General features: G+C 43.0%; 1 protein-coding gene across 5 annotated transcripts in view; it reads left to right on the top strand.

Annotated features, from left to right (window-relative positions):
• The first annotated feature begins 1945 nt into the window (after positions 1-1945).
• Positions 1946-13140, top strand: part of ZFAT (zinc finger and AT-hook domain containing) — an 89173-nt gene continuing 77978 nt past the window's right edge. For 4 of the 5 annotated variants that reach the window (XR_005816838.1, XR_005816839.1, XM_040547290.1 and 1 more), the window contains exon 1: positions 2119-2256. Coding sequence is in view for 3 of the 5 variants with exons in the window: in XM_040547290.1 (XP_040403224.1) it covers positions 2238-2256 (19 nt within the window). In the remaining 2 variants the exon portion in view is untranslated. Of the gene's footprint in view, positions 2257-13140 lie in introns of all 5 variants that reach the window. The other variant, XM_040547289.1, reaches the window with a different exon arrangement.

Raw genomic sequence — 13140 nt, 5'->3', positions numbered from 1 at the left:
CCCCACTGCAGTAAGTCATCAGGCAACATTGCGCTTTCCATAGGCACTGGTGGCTTAAGTCACAGGGACCCTTCTTCCTTTTGGCTACAGCGTTGTAGTTTGTTCTGTCTTCTTTTTAGATGCAATCTAAGGGCATTGGCTTTGATGAATCCTTACCTGTTACGGGTTTTTCTTTGGAGGCCAGAAGACACCTACAAGAATAAGTACAGGATAAAATTGTGAAGCTGGTTGTTAGGATAAAAATCCCAATTCTTTCAACGTCCGGCACAAGAGGCTAGGAAAAAAAAATGTAATGCAAAGAGGAAAATTGCAGACATCAGCCCGACCATCTTTAAGGATATAGTGGTAGTACAGAGGCTGCTTCCACAAAGACAAAAAGAGCACCGAGACCGATCACTCTTGCTACTAAGAATTTTTGGCATTACGATGGAATAAAATGCCCAAGTGATGGGAGAGATGGCTCAGTCCCAGAATTGTGGTGAATGGGGTTTGGGGCCCTGGAGTCAGTATTTAGAAGATGTGAATCATTATAGAGCTGTTTTCCAAATTAAAAAACTGGTGTTAGGAATATATAGGTTTTGAGGCCCATGGCACTTCTGCCTGTGGCTGAATTTTGCTTGTCATGATGCCACGTAACCAGTGATATTTATAAGTTATTTTAAAGGCAACTTCTCAGTAAATATGTATTCATTATTTCTCTTACAACAGGAAATCGTTTAGGTTTATTACTGGAGTTAATGCCAAAATTAATTCTTGTTTTCACAAGTTTTGCTCTCTATGCTTAATTGAATACATCTGCAGTATGACAACAACAAAAAAATCAAATAGATAATATAATATCATCAATGCTTAGGAATGATAATGCAATTTATGTGAAGTCATTTGCACTGAAATTAATTACAGTGACAGACACTATAGAGTTCAATACTAAGTTAATTTATATTGAATGCATACAACATTTATGATGATTTAAGAGTGAAGGTGATAAAACTGATATTTGGTGATTATTAGCGTAGAAACAAAGCAGAAAAGCAATAAAACAGAAAAACGTGAGGTAAAAGTGGGTGTTTGTGAGTACTCCGATGTAACTTGTTGCATTTTGTCATGGAATCATAGAATCATTAAGGTTGGAAAAGCCCTCCAAGATCATCTGGTCCAACCGTCCCTCTACCACCAGTGTCACCCATCAAACCATGTCCCTAAGCACCACGTCCAACCTCTCTTTGAACACCCCCAGGGACGGTGACGCCACCACCTCCCTGGGCAACCCGTCCCAATGCCTGACTGCTCTTTCTGAGAAGAAATGTCTCCTCGTTTCCAACCTGAACCTCCCCTGGTGAAACTTGAGGCCATTCCCTCATGGAAATACCTGCCATCAGGCTCCTTTCAAGAATAAAAAAATAATAATAAAGAAATAACTTACTACCTGAATAAAAACTTTGGAGCTGAGTGAAAAAAATCGTGTGATTCACCACAGCTAACACGTGATGAAGTATGGCTAAGGCATGTGTAACTTTTGAGGCACATTCCTGTAAAAAATAAATTTACAAAACACAGCACAGTTGTAAACAGTATGTGAAACATCCGTAAGAACTAGTGTTTATTTACAGACCCTTTAACATTGTGGAATTTTTTGGTTAAATTTGTACAAATACGTTCCAGTATACATGAGGAAGTATTATCAGTCACCGGGTTTCCAGTTTTGTCACACGTGTTCTTATAAACTATTATTTTTTTCATCGTTTTTAAACTAAATGGACGTAAACGTAACATATAGAAGCTTTTGAGGTGATCTGAGGGGAGCCGAGAGCCCGCGCTCCGCCTGAGGGGAGGGCGCGGCGCGCGCCCCGCCCAACGGTCGCCGCTCAGCCGTTGGGCGGGGCGCGCGCGCGTCTCCCTCCCGCTCCCTCCTCCCCCCCTCGGGCCCCGCCCTCTGCCCCTCCCCGCCCCCCGTCGCTGCGGAAGAAGCCGTCGTGTCGGGCGCCGCAGATTCGCCATAACCCGCCGCTTGGCTAGTTTCACCCCTCCCCCTTCCCCCCCCACCGCCCCAAATCCATCAAATAATTTTATTTATTTTTTTAAAGGAGGAAGGGCCGCGCGGCTCGGAGCCAATTTTTTTTTTTTTTTTCATTTGGGCTCTTCCCTTTCCCGACGAGGCCGCGGCGTTGGGGTTTCAGTCAGCTGCCCCCCTCCCCGCTCCTCCCGCCGCCGCCCCCAGCCCCTTTCCCCGCCCGGTGATGGAGGCTGCGGCTGCAGGTGAGCGGGGCCGGGGCCGGGGCCGGGCCGGGCGGGGGAGCGCGCACGGAGCCGCTGACAGGGGCCCAGCGCTGAGGGAAGGGGGGAGGAAATTAGTCCCGGCGCGCGTAGCCCTCCGCGTGAGAAAGTAGTCCCCCGAGGAAGGCGGGCAGCCGCCGCTCCCTGCCCACCCTTATCAGCCATCGTGCTGCCGCTGAGGGCAACGGGGGGCCGGGGCTGCTCGAAAAGGGTCGGGGAGCAGCGGCGTGCAGCGCGGAGCAGTGGGGCGGCGGAACGATAACGCGCTCTCCGAGGTGATGCGGCTCTGAGGGAGCCGCTGGGGGAAGGGGAGGCTGAGGCACGGCGGGTCCTGAAGCGGCCCTCGGCTGCTCGCCGGAGCTGTTGTGTCCCCAGTATTCAGCGGCGTGTGATAGTTAATGCTGAGTTCTGGCATTGCTCTGTCACCTTCGTGTGTTGGTCAGGGTTTTGTGGGGATTTACGTGCGGAATCATAGAATCGCTACGGTTGGAAACGACCTCCGAGATCATGTGGTCCAACCACCCCCCTGCCACCAACATTACCCATAAACCGTATCACTAAGAAATGAAGTTATGCAGACGTGACGGCCAACATAATACTGTGTATGTGCTGTCTGCGTTTCACAACCCTGTGTTTGTTGTACGGGTTTGTGAGGTGATGTTGCAATGCTTTAATGCCGGTTAATTGCCCTGTAGACTGACATCTAGCTTTCAGCTGTCATTCCTGGAGATGAATTTTTAATTGATATTTAGAATCCCAAATTAATTCTGGCTCTCCTGGGCAGTGTTCATAGACAGTACAGCTCAGAATTTTATGCCAGAGAGGGAAGAGGAGAATAGCTTGAATCTAAACAGCAGAATACCCAACAAGTGTTGTGTTGCCTGAGTACTATTTTGTAAAAGCATTCCAGGACCACTTTATATTCTCCCAGAAAGAGCAGTCAGACATTGGGACGGGTTGCCCAGGGAGGTGGTGGCGTCACCGTCCCTGGGGGTGTTCAAGGAAAGTTTGGATGCGGTGCTTAGGGACATGGTTTGGTGGGTGACACTGGTGGTAGAGGGACGGTTGGACCAGATGATCTTGGAGGGCTTTTCCAACCTTAATTATTCTATGATTCTATGATTTAGATGGGAAACTAATTCTCTTACTAAAAATAATAATAATTCCTAATTTATTCAAGCACATTTGTCTTAATAAAATGAGCACTGTGAGAGTAGTTGAACCCAGAACTGCTGTGAGTGTTCGGTGCCCGATAGATGCTGCACCCAAAGGGAGCGTTTCCTTTGTGTGTGCTTCCAGAAGCCAGGTTCAGAGCATCTCAGCCAGATCATCCTAAAGGTGATGGCTGAGTGCATCCTCTTTGCTCATTCTCTGAGGGCTTCCAAATGTTTTGAGTATTACAGTACTATGACCTAGTGTATTTTTGTGGGGACTCTTGCAGTGTTGCATTTAACCACATGGGGGCGATCTTAGAACGTTAAAAAAGACAGTCTTTATGGATATGTATCTTTTTAAATGATGGAAAAACTACTTTGTTTATATATTTGATATATTGATTATTCTGAACTGCTGCGGATAAGCTTCTTTATTTTATTATGTTTTCATACAAAGCCATTTGTGGAGAAAACTTGTTGCCTTTGGCAGTGGTCTAAACTTGTTAATAGAAGATCCCTTTTAATCCAGTCCTGAATTTATATTGTAGGCAACATAAGTGTGTGTAGGTGGTGTCTTCTTTTGAAGAACTTCACAAATACTTCTGGAGAAAGTTACAGAAAGCTAGTGTGTGTAAAAACTAATAAAAAAAATCATATACATGTTATCTGCCTTCACTGATTAAACATCAGTAGTTTTAAAGTTTGGTTTTTTTTTTGACAAATTTAGTAATGCAGAGGTTAAATACAATGATTTGGGGTATTGTGAGAATGGAAGGATGTGCTTCAGACAGGGAAGAGCAGTAAGAGCTTTGTGCCTTTTCCCTGTTGGGGCAGCTTCACAACGAGGCACGAGGCAGGTTCTGCTTTCTGGTGGTATCTTGGACAGCTCTGAAGCAAGTCGATGTAATTTGTAATACCCAGTCTGCTCGTAACTCAAGTTAACTGCCCGAAGTTGGCGCATCTGTCAAAAAGCAGTATTGCAGCCTGTTACTCCCTTCTTTCTCTACCTGTTTATTGGAGATGATGATGTCAAACCGTTGTGTCAAATAATTCCAAGGCTTTGTCTACTACATTGCTATCACTACAGATGTGCGCCCACCTTAGAGCCCTAGAAGTGCCTCCCCTTGTTTGTTCTTTTCTTCTTCCAACACAGCAGTGGGGGCAGATCCACCAACGTGAGCAGACAGCAGGGTCCTGGAGTCCCCTAGCTCAGAAAAGACCTTCAAGATCCCCATGTCCAACAGCAACCTGGCCTACTGCAGCCCTTCAGTAAGCCCTTTCCCTTGGTGCCACCAGGTGTCAGAGGTTTCATCTCCTCCTTCATAACTCTTTGCCTTTCCCTATCCTCCGGTTCCCTCCTTCCCAGCTAGGAGGATTCTGATTTATTCACCTGCAGCTCCTACCGAACTGTGCTGTGTTGTTGGCTGTACTGATGTTTATACCTTTAAAAGAACTTTTTTTTCCGCCTTCTTGTAGATTTTCAAGTTAAAACATCCAGAGTTCTAAGCTGAAAATGGACTTCTGCAGCAATAACCTGTGGTGTTTTGTCTGGTTTGTTGGTCTGTGGTTTAGGACCATCTCGTTGTAGGGCTGTGTATTGTGCCTCTTAGGTTTTTGTTTTAGAGTAGTGCACTTCTTACCTTTATTTTGAGGCTGTCGTTAAACTGTTTGCCATTGTCAAGAGAGCTTTCATAGAAACCTCTCCAAGCCCTTATGGAGTGAAAGTAAATTGAAAAGCTTATTTTGCTAGGGACTTACCTCCTTTGAAGGCTCCTTTCATACACAGATTACTTTGGTAGTACAGAGGCTCTCAGGCAGGCCTGTTACTGGTGAGGTGTTTAAAAAAAAAAAAAAAAGCTGCATTCTGCTTTCTTATTTCTCACGTTGCTAAAATAATCTTTATTGACCTGCTTTACTGTGGTTTTATTTCTTAATTTGTCACCATTTACAGTCTGTTTGTTTTCCTCATTTCTTTTCCGAGAATGTTTTCTTCTACTAAAGCTTCTTTTTACTGCTATGTGCCATGCTAGGCGATACATATGTATTTTTTTCTTGGCCTTTCTAAAGCCTTTGATAACTAGTATCAAGTACAATGCTTTTAAATAATCTTCATGGTGATTTAGCTCTTTTTGGAGCCCTTTTTGTGGTTTGCTTTTGTTCTGTTAAAGATGCTTTTAATCTTTATATGGTTCATGTGGTCATATTGTTGAAGTTAAATGTTTGGCTTTTTATCACTCCTGTCCAGAAGAAGGACTTCTGAGTCCTTCTTTAACTGTGGTTGCAGACCCAAGGTGGGTTACATATCCCAAACTTTTTCTCCTCTTGCCTGCTTGCTGGGCGAAGCAGCCGTTCACGGTGTCTAAATATTTAATCTTGGTCTCCTGTCCTGACCTGACATTTGCATAAGGATAATTGAAACCTAACGGGTGTTGTTTCTCCTCTCTGTAACTTCTCCTGTCTCCTTCGGTGTGCCAGGGCCATTCCTACTGTCGTGGTCAGGCTGTTGCTGCTGTGGTCCTGCCGCTGCTGTTCTGCACAGCGCCAGAGTTTCCACCTGCAGAGATTGTGTTCCTCGTTGAAACAGCCTGCTAGCTGGGGCTGGTGCTATGCCTCAGCTAACAGAGGGCATTGCTTCACAACCAGCTACTTTCCTACTTTCTTTTCTCTTTAATTTTTATTTGCAGGCTGCGGTATCCCACTGGTGTTAGAAGAATATTTATCAGAAACCTGTTTGGATGTGTATCTGTCAACATCCTCATTTACAGCTCAGCGTTCTGGTTTTGACACCTTACTAAGCGTAGCGCGTTACTGCGGCAGCATGTAGATTTCTTTTTTCCTTTCTTAAAGCAACTACAAAGAAATGGAAGACAAAAACAACAGTTTGTCTCAACTCTGTGCTCTCTGTTGTTTCACGTTAAAGTCTTTTTTCTGTGTTATCCTTAATTTGAAAATCGACTTTACCACTTCAAGGCAAGTCTCTTTGATCTTCGTGGTCTGTTGCGCTTGCTTCAGCCTTCAATTCCAAAACTTTTCCATAGTAAGTTTTGGGTTGGATGATGCCCGTTGCTTCTCCGTGTTCTTTCCTCAGCTTGTAATGCTCCCGTAGGCAGAGATGAAGCTGTCAGCCCAGCTCACAGCACTCATGTTCCGGGGGGGTAACAGCACCCCTCTAACTGCTGCTTTTTTTTCCACAGCTTTTGCTTTTCCTGTCCTTGCTATATTTGTATTGTATCTTTTTTTTTTTTTTTTTTTTTTTTTTTGGGAGTTTATATATTAACGAAATATATTCACACACTTCAGTGTGATTTTGTCTTATACTGTGTACCTCTCTGCAACATCTGAGAGCCTCTATAGACATAGTTTGCCTTGGAAAGCAAAGTTCTGGTTGTCTTAGGAGAAGGTGGTGAATGCACATGATTACGTTTACCTTAAAATCAATACAAATTAGTATGATCTCAGTGTGCTTTACTTGTTTACAGGAATGTCTCGTATAGCTACAGTTCTATAACTTTCTCTCTTATATCAAAATGAAAAACGTTTGTGGTGTGTAATAATTAATTAAATTATTCCCACCTTAGCTAGCAGCTAGAAGTGAAAACAGACACGGCCAGGTGTCCTTTTCCTCAGAAGGCGTGCTGTGCTGCAGGTTTCGTCCTCCATGGTCGTCCTGCACTGGCAAATTGCACAAAACCAGTTGCTAACACGAGTTGGGGTTCAGGGGAAGGAAAACCTTAAACTAAAAAAAAAAAGAAAACCTAAAACCACGGTCTTCTCTCTGGCCTGCTGCTTTCAGTGCAGTTGTTTTGTTAGTTGTGGATCTGAGTGCACTTAGCCATTATAGAGGGGATTTGGGGGATGCTACTGTGCCGCTGCTCCCAAGCAATAACAGGCATTGGGATCGCAGAAGCACAGAATTGTAGGGGTTGGAAGGGACCTCAAGTTATGATCGGGTCCAACCCCCCTGCCAAAGCAGGGTCCCTAGAGCAGGCTGCCCAGGTAGGCGTCCAGACGGGCCTTGAATATCTCCAGAGAAGGAGACTCCACAACTTCCCTGAGACGTTTTGGGATGTTTTATACAGGTTTTATTTTTTTAAATGCTTCGTGAGGATCATGCTTTTCATTTGCGGATACGTTATAACCCCCCCACCCAGTGGTTCTTGGTGAATCATAATTTAGAAAACAGCAGGAAACAAGTATTGATTTTTTTAATTCCATCAAATGAAGAGAAATAAAATTAGTCTATACTACTGTCTTTATTAAAATGATAACTGAAATATTGTAAGGTGGAGGAAGAGGTCTAGGGAATAAACCGATGGCTAAATTATAGCCTTTTGGAGCTAAAGCATATGGAATCAAGACTTCCATTCATTTAGACATACTTTTTTTGAGATAGAAAATTGCAGCTGAGAGTTACTTACGTTTTTACAGGAATTATGAAATAGTGCTGATTACCTGAAGGTATTAAGAACATGTAATCATGCATTTCAGAGTATTTTAGAAAATTGTTTTCTTTTTAAACAGATTAAAGTAGATTTTAATTAAAACACAAAAAAGTGTCCTTTCTGTGAAGCAATAAAAACATATTACTCTCTAATATGGTTTTCAAAATTTCATATATTTGAAATATCATTGAAAATGGAAAAAGTGTGACGCGCACAGAGTAATAAGATCTGATGCCCAGGAAAAAATACTGTCAATATATTTGGCATTAGCAAAGGCATCAGAATTCAGTGCACTGGCTGTGCCAATTCCTTTATGTGTGGTTCAAGCAATTTTTTATACTGAGGAATAATTCCGCCTGTGTTAAGCACAAGTTACCGTCTTTTTACATGTTGCTCTCATGTTAACTGTTATCTCAGTATTTGAATATTTCTCCCTAAAGAAACTCCCAAGGAAAAGGATTGTTTATTTTTCTGGGACATTATGATGCCTTACGTACTCAGCGTTTGTATAGGAAGAGATCTTTAATAAAAACGATAGTTTTACGGGAAGAATTGTGCCCCCCTTCTGATATGATAGGCAGTATTGTTTTTATTGCATTTGAAACTTAAGCAGAAACCCTTACATTTTCTCAGTAATTTTCACGTTAGTGTGTAATTACAATGTTCTGTGTCATAAATCTAACTCTATTGCATAAAGACAGCTTGTGGTTAATACTGCCGTGACTGAACGCTTGCAGGTTTCAAGGTGGAACATAGCCCAGGACAGGGAGAAGTGGCAAGATAGTGACCAGGTCTGGTACTGAAGTAACATGAATATCTTTTATAAGCTCGTTTGTATCCCCAGGTAGTGCTGTGCTTTGCCAGTAGATGAAGCTACAATTTGTTTATTGTAACGTTTATGTTAGCTCATTGTAGACATCCATCAGCTGTTAGATATCAGGAGTTTTTCTTTTATACTAATAATTGGCTTAGAAATATTTTGAAGTTAGTGCTGGTTTTAGGCAGTTGGTTATCTCTCACTATACTCTAGTGCCAAGATACATTTGGGTGGGAACTGATTTTCCTTCGTCCACAAGTGCAGCTGGTTTTGTAAGCGTGGGTTTGGAGATTTGAGGGTAGCACGCAATCTGAGGAAGTGAAATTTGTTGGAGGAAAATCAGAGACAACGCTGCTGTTGTCAGGGGCTGTTAGGAGCGGCTGCAGCTGGTAGCGGCCTTGCGGTTCCAGGGGCTTTCTCACCCGGTGCACGAAGACTACGGGATTCACTCAGGTGGGCTGGACGGTGAGGTTACACGGAGGGGCTCTTGTGAAAGGATTTAATGAGATGTAGGACAGACAGCAGTGATCAGACCAGGGCCTGGTCCGACAAGCATACTGCCTGGTGAGAGTTTTCACACAACAGGTCCCTTTTATGCCGTTTTCCGTTCCTCCCCCTCCATCTAAACATTCCTTCATCCATTTCATATTGTCCCACAGACCCTCCTCAAATATCCCAAGTCTTCCCGCTCCTCCTTTCCCTTTTCTTACCAGTTCCAAAGTCCTGGTGGCCTTCTCCACAGCTGTGCCTGCACTTTCTTGGTGGCCCATCATTTAGTAGCTGGAGTATTTTGGTCCTTGGCATCGGCTGTGTTGTGCGTTGGCTGCCAGGTTTGTGTCTCTGTGTTCCTGTTCATCATCTCTCCCATTAACTTACTGACCTCCTTCACACTGAAAATGTCCCCGATCAGATAACCTTAATGAAGCCAACTCTCACTTCCCACGTGTCCTTAAAACTGAAAAAAGACTGAGGTCTTTTTTTAAGAAATTGATGTTTCTTGGCTCACTATATTCTGTTTCCTTGCTGATGCGCAACAGAAGGACTTTCATATAGTTGCTTCTAAAAGGTTTTCTGTAGAGAACCTTTAAAAAGATAAATAACTCACCTAGTAATTGATTTTGCCACAAGTCCTACATGCTATGACACGACTTATTCCAGAGTTGGAAAAGCTGAGTGGCAAAGAGGAAGCAGCATTTTGGACCTGCCTGTTGGGTGATACAACTGAGCATCTTAAATATAAGTTGTTGGGTTTTTTTTGTCCAGAAAATTCTTGGTCAAATTTCTTATTCCTCGGGCCACTAGCTATCAAGTGAACTTTTATTTTTATTTTTGTATTTATCTATGAAGTTCTAGTTCCTTTTAGCTGTTGCAGAACACTACTATGGAAGTTTTAAAATGTTGTCTGTATTAAAAAGTGTGCTGAGAGTTTTGGATACATTAGAATGATTTTTGGCATACGAATACAGATGGCAAATCTCCCTTTTGTTTACCTCCTTTGTGTTCATTGTGAAAATAAATATTAAAAACAAACAAAAAACCAGCACCACCAACAAATAAACCTCCAGCCTGTGTTTTGTGCTAAAGGAAAGTTTGTGACTTGTTAAAATTAACTCTTTAATTATTGTCATATAATGATCAAAAGCATATATGGCAATAAGATAACCTATTTGCATAAATAATTCTATTTTCAGTAATTCTTCTAATATTACTGCTTTAAAGAAAAAGAGGACAGACTCTCTTATACTTTGGGAAGGGGATTGGGAACAGGGGAGCCTAGTCTGCAGCTCCCTATTTGTCTTCAGTAATCCGTTTGTAATCTCCCTTCTCTGTCTACATGCTCGGTATAACTTTTTTTTGTCTATTTAAGAAGTACCTTGAGATCTTCAGAAGAATGGGGAAAAAAAAAAAGGCTTCATTTACATTATAGCTTAATTTGCCACTTTTCCGTGTAAGAAGAAAGTCACTGGTAATATTTATTTCAAGATACATTTAGCAGGGTTTACATGGGCAAAGTGAAGATAATGAATTAACCCGAGGCGAGCTCACTAACTGGAATGCTCCAAATTGGTTTTGGCTGAAATTCCTGTTGTTTGTTTACCTGCATACTTGATTACTGTTCCTTTCATTCTCTGCATATTTAATTGCTGTCTAATTAATTGCTCTGTTGATTTCCCGCATAATTAATTATCCACTACTTAATCATTGATTCCCTGCATAGTTAATTGACTTATTGCTTATTTGATTTTTACACTTAATTGCCTATAATTCATTGCTCTATTATTGCTACCACCTAATTAGCAAACAGTTAATCAATTATCATTTGCTTATTCCTAATCTAGTGGTTTAGGCCCATGATCAGCACAGCTTATCCTCTGGATTCTGACCTCCTTTTCCAGTTATTCTTCCTAAAATCATTTCTTTCCTCCATTTTGTTTCAATCTCACTTCTAAGTAGAGCGCATGCATCTCCTTTATTCTGATGTGCTCTGTGCCACCTGGGCAGTTCTCTTCTGGTCTTCAGCTTTATTCCTGTTTGATTGTTTCCCATTTTTTTTATTACTTGGTGTTAAGCCCACAAATTTCTTAGAAAAGCCTTAAGCTGAGGTTTGTATAATCAGGCACTTGAAAAAAACAAACTGACTTTTGGGCATTCTTCTGGTTTTCAGCCCCTCTCCCGGTCCTCACCGGGAGGAACAAGAAATAAAATGGTTTATGAGCGCTGTGCACAACTGTTGAAGGAGGAGACAGGAGACACAAAGCAGTGAGCATGAACTTGCAGAGAAAGCAGCTGGAAGGTCAGGAAGCAGAAACAGTGGCAAAGAAAGCCTCAAAACAGAAGTGTCCGCTGCATCGTGGGATTTCAGCGTTCAGTCGTGGTTAAACTTTTTTGATAGATGCTCATAGGTCTTGTAGTGGGAACATTAAACACGTATTTAGACAGAAGAATCGTCATCCACTGGGTTAATAACAGGCATCATTCTTTTTTTAATAAAAGAATACTGCTAGATAACCAGAGCAGAAATGATTCAAAGGAACATTTCCATTATAAACTTACTGCAACCAAAATAAAAATGTGTGTGTGCTTGAGACAGCAGAATGCCTGACAAGGAACCCTACCAAGCTCAAAAGACCATGCTGAGTATATTATATGTTTTACATAGCTGTGTGTCTGTGTAGGATACAGCATATTCTGTACGGCAGGAATAGTGTTTGGGCTGCTTTTCAGAGCTATTTTAAGAGATGAAGGCATACTCTGCCTTTTATTTTTGAAGTAGTTGTATTATTTCTAAGGATTAGGTTGCTTTTGTTACAGTTCCATTGCAAACAGCTGTAAATGAGAGCCAGCGCTGCTATTCTGAACGTTCAAAAGTTTTTTCTGGAGTGGGGTGAACCATACAATTAGTGTGTCACAGAGGGAGGGGAAGAACATCAAATAGGGGTAGTCATCTTTGTTTGGGATTGTTTTGGGACTAGGTTCCAAAGTACAGCTTCTTTGTTCTCTTTCATCCCAGATTCATCCCAAAGCTCACAGAAAATCACATTCTGTACTTATCTGGCTAACCTGTGGATTAGTTTGTACCTTAAATAGTATTGGCTGTTCTGGTTTGATTTCAGTGAGGATATGTCCCTAGTTTTCCTTAGGGGGACAGAGGGAGAGGAGGAATTGAAACTGATGTCTGGACCAGGGGTTTATATACAGAGCTGAGGAGCTAGCATGCTGTTAAAATTGATTCCTGGCTGTTACTGGGTTTTACTGGAAACAGAAGGGAGCGGGGACTGTTGAAAGATCAAAACATTAAAGTGAATGACAGTGTGGTGGTTTTACTCGGGTGGGCGGCCGAGCTCCACCACAACCGCTCTCTCACTCCCCCTCCTCAAAGAGGAACGGGGAGAAAATACGATGAAAAGGGCTCAAGGGTTGAGATAACGACGAGGAGATCGCGCAGTAATTATCATGACGGGCAAAACAGACTCAGCGTAGGGAGGTAGTGAGATTTATTGCCTATTACTAGCAAGCTAGAGAAGCGAGAAACAAAGGAAAGAAACCAAAAGCACCTTCCCCCCCCAACCGCCCTCTTCCACCTCCTCCCCCCGAGTGGCTCAGCGGAACAGGGGAATGGGGGTTATGGTCAGTCTATAGCGCTTCTTCTCTGCCGCTCCTTCTCGGTCACTCTCGTCCCCTGTGCTGTGGGGTCCCTCCCACGGGATGCAGTCCTTGCTGAACTGATCCAGCGTGGGCTGCCCACAGGCAGCAGCTCTTCAACAACTGCTCCAGATACGGGTCCGTACCACGGGGTCCATCCCTCAGGAGCAAACTGCTCCAACCTGGATCCCCCACGGGCAGCAGCTCCTGCCAGGTCACCTGCTCCTCTCTGGTCACCGCTGGTCTCCTCTCCACGGGCTACAGGTCCGGCCCGGAATCTACTCCGGCAGGGGTCTTCCACAGGCCGCAG

This window comes from Cygnus olor, chromosome 2 (genome assembly GCF_009769625.2).
Source record: "Cygnus olor isolate bCygOlo1 chromosome 2, bCygOlo1.pri.v2, whole genome shotgun sequence".
Classification (NCBI taxonomy): Eukaryota; Metazoa; Chordata; class Aves; order Anseriformes; family Anatidae; genus Cygnus; species Cygnus olor.
This window is presented reverse-complemented; position numbering and strand designations above follow the sequence as displayed.